This window comes from Solanum verrucosum, unplaced genomic scaffold, assembly GCF_900185275.1.
Source record: "Solanum verrucosum unplaced genomic scaffold, falcon-dt-bn FXZP01000163.1, whole genome shotgun sequence".
Taxonomy (NCBI): domain Eukaryota; kingdom Viridiplantae; phylum Streptophyta; class Magnoliopsida; order Solanales; family Solanaceae; genus Solanum; species Solanum verrucosum.
This window is the reverse complement of record NW_026020379.1, coordinates 2,795,948-2,804,693: the sequence shown is the minus strand read 5'-3', so window position 1 is coordinate 2,804,693 and position 8,746 is coordinate 2,795,948. Positions and strand designations below refer to the sequence as shown.

Genomic DNA, 8,746 nt, shown 5'->3' with positions numbered 1-8,746 from the left:
TCCCTCTTTCCAACCCTTTTTAACAACTAGTAGAAGTATTTCTCTATTTAAACACTTTAACTTTTCTTTCCACCACCAATGAGAGAAAAATATTTTTTCTTATTAAAACAAAAGAGAACCATACAAATTCCTCTTTCTATCTTCCCTTCATTTCCCATTAATTCTTAGTATATACTCAACCATCATTACGAGCAATACACACATGGGGATGGGCATAGAGAACTTAAGTTCACTGTGAAGCACTTTTGAGGACATTTTGATGTAACAAAAGCCTTCATGTTTCAAAGTTCAAACAAAAGATTGTTCAAAATTATTGCTTCCTTTTAACCTCCACATTATTCAAGAATGGAATTCATGAGGAACATATAAAAACTAATAATGCACACTACCGAAGACTGAATGAGAGGCAGAATCTTAAACTCAGTCATATTATTCCCCATGATATGATAATTTTCACAAAAAGAGAAATGTACAAAACAAAATTGGTAGTCTCAAGGAAGCCATATAGCCTTAGTTACTTACCTATACAGTATTTTTGGATCTTAATTAGTTCTAGAAAAAATTGACATGAATATATATATATTTAACAACAAAAAGAATTTGACTTGAGGCTTCCATGGACTACCAAGTGAAACCGGGGCAAAATTGATCATCTTCCATTTATACAACATGTACTCCAGTTTGAATATTAATACCCAGGGGCTTCCCTCTTCCCATAGTGAAACCTCTGGTTCCATCTGGCATTCTAGGTCCTTTTGTAGCTTGTTTCACCGGTGCTTCGTATGTGTTGCTGCTTTGTGGTGATGAGGAAAGCAGTCCACGTCCGCTGTACATTTGGTTTCTTTGTCGTGTACTTTTACCACGCCCTTTACCCCATGTTTTCTTTGTTGTTGCAGCCGCTAATGTCTCTTCAACCTAAGATGAATCGAGAGAAATTTGAATCATAACATTGTATTTCCTATAGTGATCATGAGTACCATATATACTTACATTTGTATGATCCACTACTTCTGATTGATTAGAAACATGATGTGAATCATCTGCTAATTCAGAACTCAACCAATCTTCATCATCTAAGCAGCCCTCAAATGCCGACTTTCTGCTCTTTAGAACGGACTTTGGCTGCAACAATAGCAACAAACAGGTTCATTTTAATGATTTTAGATTGTCTACAAGTTCTGAATGAATCAAACGTATTCAGATCAAATTAGTTGTTGTAAATGAAAAAACAATAGCAAAAATGCAATGATTAAACTTACTGAACGTCTGAGCAACAACCTCACTCGAAGGCCCTTTCTCCAGTTCCTCTCATCATTTAGCTTCTCCGCCTGTTTAAGGCAAATAACAGTTTTAGATGATCCAAAGTTGAAGCAAAATGAGGTCTACAAAAATAACTTCAAAGGAAGCACAAAAATAAATTCATACTGCTTTCTCAGCGGCTTCTGGATGCTCGAACTCTATCAGTGCATGAAGCTTGATAAGACAATAAAACAGAAGGAATTAGATACCTATCTAAAGGGAAAGTGTATGTTTTTTTTTGTTGAGAAACAAAACAATTCTGTTACTTAGTACTTAATACCTTACTGCTGATGCCCAAGTCTCCTCGTGTTCGTGTGTTAGGATCTTGAGGATGGCATACTCGGATGGTTTTGACACTAAAATGGGAACAGAACACCAAGATGTGTTAGTTCGACAACACATACATATAGAAAAGATAAAATTTGTGGACGAGATACAAGAATATAATCATCACCTTCCAGCCACATTAAATATTTTCTCGATATTGTGATGAGAGTGGTCATCGGGTAGATTCTCAGCAACCACAGTGCGTAACTGAAGAAATGGAATCGAGAGGAGTAATATTAGTACTATGAAATTTAATCAAAACCATAGACAATCGATATATGAGAAATGTAAGTGTACCATCAATTCCTCTTTATCCTTGTCAGTGAATGGGATTTTTCGTTTGACTCTCTTGCCATCATCGCTTACAATCTTTCGAATGCAGAACATATTAGTTGTTATCTAATAAAGGAAGTTAAAACACTGCAACTAAAAATCCAAAAGTTACCAATTTTGTAGAGGACAAGAGGGCATGAGAAAGTGTTAATTGGTTGTTGGTGATGAGGGACTTGATTTTCTTTGTAGCCGAAACAGAAGAAATAGGAACTGCAATAGTAGTAGTAGTGGTAGAACATACATTTTAAAAGGAAGTGAGAAACTAATGCATAGAAAAATGCAGACATTTTGTTTAACGATATATCAATAGCGTACTCACCAAAGGCTTCAGGGTCCTTGTTCATTTGTTTCAACAAGCTCTCATTCGCGAGCAAGCTCATGTCACTAAGTTGGTATTCAACCTATCAAACATATAAACTATCAGCTTTTAGATACAAAAACTCAAAAATAAGAGCAGAAACAGACTCAGACTATTCATGTAGCAATCTGTTTGTTGAATAGTCATGTAACAGAACAAAGTCTGCAGTTGCATTACACGTGTTTTCATACTTCTTTTAAGCTACATGTTTCGAGCAGAAACAGACTCAGACTATTCATGTAGCAATCTGTTTGTTGAATAGTCATGTAACAGAACAAAGTCTGCAGTTGCATTACATGTGTTTTCATACTTCTTTTAAGCTACATGTTTCTCTTCACGACAAAAGCTAGCTAAAAATGTTATCTTTGTGATTGTAAACTTACTTTCTTATTTTGTTAAAGAGTTCATTTGAATCAAACATGTTCAATTAGGATGTAAATTGGGATATAAATTAAGAAACTACACCAATTTTGATCCAAATTCTATCAAAAAGAAAGTAAACAAGATCAAGGTCAATAAACTCAAAAAAAGCAAAGAGAAAAGGGCACCCAATGTTGTTACTTAGTATGAAGGAGAATATTTTCCACGGAAAATGTTTTCCTAAAAAATCTTTTCTTGAATAATAAGTAGGTTTCTTACTTATATTTCAGTGTTTGGTCGGTAAGTAAAAACATATCATCTCAATAGCATTTATATATAATATATCACAAAATTATAGGGGTAGGGTGTGGGGCCTCGAGGGTGGCAGGATGGAATGGTCAAGGTGTAGGGATTGGGGGCCTTGGGTGGGTGGGCAAATACAATAAATGTCATTATAAACTCGTTTTCTCTACTTCCATTAAGGAAAATCATTTTCCTCATTTTTAAACAACTTATTTTCCTAGATAAAAATATTTTTCAAAAATTCTATTGAACCAAACATGAAAAAATAAATACATTTTCAAGAAAATGTTTTCCTCCATACCATACCATACACACCAACATGTCAATGAAACAAGTGAAAATCCTAGGAGACCATGTTCTGATGTTCAAATCCCAAGAGGAGATTCATTTCCATCTGCCTAAATCTTAGTAGATAAAAAATTATATATATTTGATACTTTTATGCTAATGGTGAAAAATAGCAGATACTTGAAAAAAAATGATCAAACACCACTTATATTCATAAATAAATAAAGAAAAGATAAAAAGAGAAAAAGAATAACCTGTTTGATGACTTTTAGCCTAAGGTCTTCAGGAAGCTTATCCTTTTGAGATAATGATGAAACAAAAGTTGGTTCTTGAAGTAAGGAGGTAGCATCTTGATCACCCCCATAAATTTTACTATTATTATTAGTACTAACATATTGAAAATTGCATGGGTATAAATATCCTCCTGAAATAGGTATTGTGGTGGCATGTGATTTTCTTGGCACAAAGGCAGGGGCTTGAACATTAAACTTAAAAGAACCTACACCATTATGATCAACAAATTGATCTTGTGTTGATTCTTGGACACTAGAAGCAACTTTCTCAGGTTGCATTTGTGCCATTTTTATTATTATTATATAGAAACTAATTAACAAAATGGGGTGGATGATCAATTCAACTCCTCTAGTATTCTGCCTCTATTGTTTTTGTGTTTTTTTTTTGTTCCCCTTAATTAGAGTCAATGCTCTTGAACATGCACCACATTTGTTATCATTTCATAACTTGTGTTTTTTTGGTGGTTCTTTCTCTATCTCTTCTCCACTGATTTTGTTTAATGGTAGAGAGAAAGAAGTTGCTTGAGTCACTCCTTAAGATTAGTAACTGAATTTGTAAATGGATGGTTTAATGTATTGTGTGTACCAAAACTAGTCACCTACCTTTGAATTTTGACCAGACTACTCTTTACAAGACACATGTATGTATAAGTTTGACCATGAATTTGAATGTGAAATACTTTCCTCCGTTCCTTTTTAGTTGTTCCGTTGGGTATTTTGAAAGTCAATTTGACTAGTTTTCAAATCTAAATTAGATTACATTAATTTTATATTTTAAAATATATAATTAGATATTTAATTTTTTTATGAAAAGTATTATAAGTTATGATTTTTTCATATTAATATGATAAAACAAAATACATCTTAAAATGTTAGTCATAATTTATTCGTTTTAACTATCAAAAAGGAAAATGTGACAACTTAAAAGGAATGAAGGAAATATTACTTTTTTATAGAAGTTCTCAAATACTCCCTCCGTTCTTTCTTTTTTTTAAAACTGTTACACAATTTTTTTTGGGGGGGGGGGGGGGCAGTATGGAGTGGGTAAGAAAAATGATTTATTTTTTAAAAAAATATTTTAATTTTTTTTAGGGATAGTGATACTTTAATCTTTAACTATTAATTAACAATAATAATTTTTTTTATTATTAATAATATAATTCAAAAAAAACCTCAACAGAGATATGTACAAGTAAGAGGGGCTAGACCTTACATTACCAATTCTAATGAGGTAAGAAACCTCTACTAATTAACCCACATGAATAAAATAAGAGCTTGAGAGAACTAAGTATTTTATGATCATCACATAGTTTATATTACACTCTATGATGATATTACAAATGTGAATCCTTAAGTAGTGGAAAAGTATAAAAGCCATCATGAAATTTGAGTAATGAAACTCAAACTCCGTTTCACAAAAGTATGAACTAAAAAAGATAGATTGTCCTTCTAAAGTAACCTAGAGTATTTTCCTCTTGTCTTCCTCTTCAAATTTGTCTAACAATACTTGATAGTTCATCAATTTTCATTAGACTTATTGGATCTTATTAAAGCTGTTGATACTTTCATATGATTCTGCTTTACCAATCGAGTCGGTAGGTGCCTTGGAACAAACTCTTAAGTCATCTTACCATCCCAACTATTTTTTCTCACATGCATCTTTTTGTTATTGCGTTGTTGCCTAGGATAAATATCACGATCCAGGTGTACCCCCTAGATGTGACAAGGCGTACTCAACCCCGAAAGGTCTCATACAATCCCCTAGCATATCATAACATAAGATAAAAGAAATGATGCAGAAATTTTAAAACTTTATCCATACAATCGAAGTCTTTTATAAAAGCAAGCGGAAGTCTAGACTTGTCTCAATTAGCCATCTATTACAATATTTGAATCAAATAGGGACACATCCCTTACAATATAGTTCGAAAAGGAAATAACTAGAAAGGAACTACAAATGACTCATACGTCCTCGAATCATGAGGACGCGCTACAAGCTTGAACAAAAAAAAATCGCCTTAAGAACCGGACCCTACACTTGTAGAAAAATGTAGGAAAATATGAATTAGTACAAAAATGCACCAAGTATGATAGCCATGCATAAAAACCTTGAAAACGTGCTAAAAAAGACATTTTAGTTGAAAAGCATGCACTTAACCAAGTTTGGAAATCATCATGAACTTTAGTGTGAATGCATAAGTCATAAGCATATTCAATAACATATAGATCATCATAGCATAATATAACCATCTCATAAGTAACCCTAAGTTATACCTGTGCAATGCATAAATAAGATCCCATAATCCCATCTATACTAAGTACCACTTTTAGGCCACCATAATCATACTTACCATTCTTTGATCTCATCCTTTGTTAATACTCGTACACAAGGAAAAATTCATCTTTAATAAGTCATATCAAGGAAAACAACTCATAGCAACAATCCACATTAAGCATACTTCATTTCAAGAACCATCATAACATAAATGGAACACACCATAACTACTCTCAAAGCCTACTTGTGCAATGCATGAATGAAGTTCCATACCCCCACCCACACTAAGTGGTTCATAATCATTCATTGTGGGGGTAAGCCTTAACCGACATAGACCATGTGAGCAAATCATGAAATCCAGTGTTACCCACGCCGAAAAGGGTTAGTCTACTTGCCTAAGGTAGAACCGGTAACATTTAGCTTAGGCGGATCCATTAGCTAACAACCTATGAGGGCACATAATTTATGGGATAAGGAGATTGATACTAGATACCCCGCCTCAACTCACGTATGAGTTTCTATCTCAATCAATATCCACTCGGTGCTTAGCATTATTCCCCACAAAGTACTTAACATTTCATTACTTTAGTTCATTATTATGGAAGAAATGAGATATGGAGATTGCTACTAGATACCACGCCTCAACTCACGTATGGGCATCCATCTCCATACCATACCATTTCATAAGATAGCTCATAGATTCAATATGTGAGAATGCCTTTCAACCTAAGAATCCCCATATTGTGAGAAAACCTTTCACAACATGTCATATTCATTCACAAGTGTATAATTGAGAATAGCCTTTCAATCAATACATCATCATTATCATAATCATAGAAACTTCATTTATACTTCATTCATAAGTGTGTATATGTGAGAATAGCCTTTCAACAACACCACAATTACATCATAGTCATTATCACATTACTCTCAAAGTGTTCATAAAGCATATACATAAATCTCATAATCATGCATAATTCTCATAAATTGCCCTTCAAGGACCATGGATCATGATTCATCAACACATCTAGAATTTCTACATTAGACATGGATAATAACATAATTCAAGTAATCAATTCATTACATTCATAATTCTATAACATTCTACTAGCATCAATCAATACCCACACTTAAAGATCCAATTTGAGAAAATAGGGTAATTCATGGATTCTTGAGGAATTCAACTTAAAATCATGTAAAATCATCAATATATCCATAAACAAACATAATTCAACCTTTAAAAACGAATTTGAAAGGAATCCATGGGTGAAGGCTGCCCATAGATGAAGAGCTACCATACCTTATTGAAGAATTCCCACGAATTTGAGGAGAAAAGCTTGATTCTTCATCTCTAGCTTTCACTTTCTTCTTCTTCTTCTTCCTTGGAGTTCTAGAGAGATAATATTTGGGGAAAGTTGGTTATTGATTTGGGTTTTGGGATTTATGAGGTGAAAGAGTTGGTTAATGACTTAAAAATGTTAGCCTCATAGAATCATATAATTTTAATAATGAAACACTTAACTGACTTGTGACTTGTTGCAGGCAAAGAAGGACAAAGATGAGCCAAGAATATAGCACCTAAAGAAGGAGAGAATATGTTTATCAATCAAGGGATGCTGAATATATTCAAGATAGCCAAAATCATCAATCAAGGCATATAAATAAAAAAGGAAAGAAGTCAAAACACACTACATCAAGAGGGAAAGCCATGTGTTGTACGAGACACAAAATGAAAACAAATAAATCAAGATTCCAGCATTCAAGGAACATATCAATCAAGAAATATCCAAGACCAAGCATTAATTCTAGCATCTGCCTAGGATGAAGGAAATCAACAGAAGATACAAAACTCCATCAGTCAAGGGATACAATCAAGATAGCAAAGATCAACCAACATCCAAAACTACAAAAGAAGAAATCGAAATCAAGGGGTGCATTCAAGATAACAAGATCAACCAAGATTCAAGACCACAAAAATATCATCATACAAAGGAAGAAATTGATTTGCTTATGCATATATCTGATATGGACATGACTCAACAAATCAATCAGAATAAAATCAAGGACTCAATCATAGATCCTTGATTCAAATTCCCTTGGGTTTTCGTAAAAGAGCAAAGTCCTCCAAAGCTATATAAACCTCTCTTAGCCATAGTTATGAAGTGCGCACTTCACTTGAACTTATATTGTAATCTTCTTTTATCTTTCATAAAACTTTGTACACACTTGAGTGAACAATTGAAAAGAAAAGAGAAAGAAAGATCTGAGTGTAGGTTATACAAGTAGAGGTTGTGTTGAAGAAGAAGATCTAATTTGCATATCAAACGGGGCTCTTAATTGTAACATTCCGTAACACCCAAGTTCTCAACAAGCTCTTAAGGAAAACCTTGTAACCCAAGGGGACTGGAAATAGGCACCACATTGGTGTTCTGAACCAGTATAAACTCTCTGTGTCATTTACGTACTGCTTTTAGTACTATCTCTGTATATCTGTTTTACTAATGTGCAGATGAGTCGACTGACCAGAGCAGGAAGTTGACTGAAGAGAATTTTAATTCACCCCCCCTCTTGACTTTCAAAAAAGGCTTATATAGGTGAGTTAAAACTATACAAAACGACTTCACTTAATACTAACTAAAATAGGAATTACCTAAACTACCCCTAGCCTTAACCGCCAAAAGGTAGTTTTCAGATGCCCATCCGCGACCCTTATGACGGACCGTGGTTGGACCAACGGCCCATGCTGGTGAGGCGTGGGTTGAGTTACTGGAACTCCTTACCTTGGCTCTTGACCTACGAACTTCTCACTACTAAAAAAACAGTGAATACCGACCTAAAAATTTCCGACCTCAAATGGAGGTCGGTAATTTCCGACCTCCGGAGGTCGGAATTTTTCCCGGAAAAAATGAA

General features: G+C 34.0%; 1 protein-coding gene across 1 annotated transcript; it reads right to left on the bottom strand.

Moving 5' to 3' along the window:
* Positions 1 to 400: 400 nt before the first annotated feature.
* On the bottom strand, positions 401 to 4,012 carry LOC125838971 (la-related protein 6C-like). The gene is made up of 10 exons (XM_049517976.1): positions 3,523 to 4,012; positions 2,279 to 2,360; positions 2,072 to 2,169; positions 1,924 to 1,995; positions 1,754 to 1,833; positions 1,580 to 1,655; positions 1,426 to 1,473; positions 1,260 to 1,328; positions 991 to 1,122; positions 401 to 915 (listed from the first exon to the last, which is right to left on the bottom strand). Exons 1-10 carry the CDS (start codon positions 3,847 to 3,849, stop codon positions 661 to 663), a joined length of 1,239 nt encoding a protein of 412 aa, XP_049373933.1. The 5' UTR covers positions 3,850 to 4,012; the 3' UTR covers positions 401 to 660.
* Between the last annotated feature and the right edge of the window lie 4,734 nt (positions 4,013 to 8,746).

What these genes read in the sequence shown, in the direction of transcription:
- LOC125838971 (XM_049517976.1), bottom strand. Translation starts at nt 3,849, where the DNA reads ATGGCACAAATGCAACCTGAGAAAGTTGCTTCTAGTGTCCAAGAATCA. An exon ending in AGGATAAAGAGGAATTGATG is followed by an intron (nt 1,834 to 1,923) that starts GTACACTTACAT and finishes CCATTTCTTCAG; the next exon opens with TTACGCACTGTGGTTGCTGA. An exon ending in GGTTGTTGCTCAGACGTTCA is followed by an intron (nt 1,123 to 1,259) that starts GTAAGTTTAATC and finishes CTATTGTTGCAG; the next exon opens with CCAAAGTCCGTTCTAAAGAG.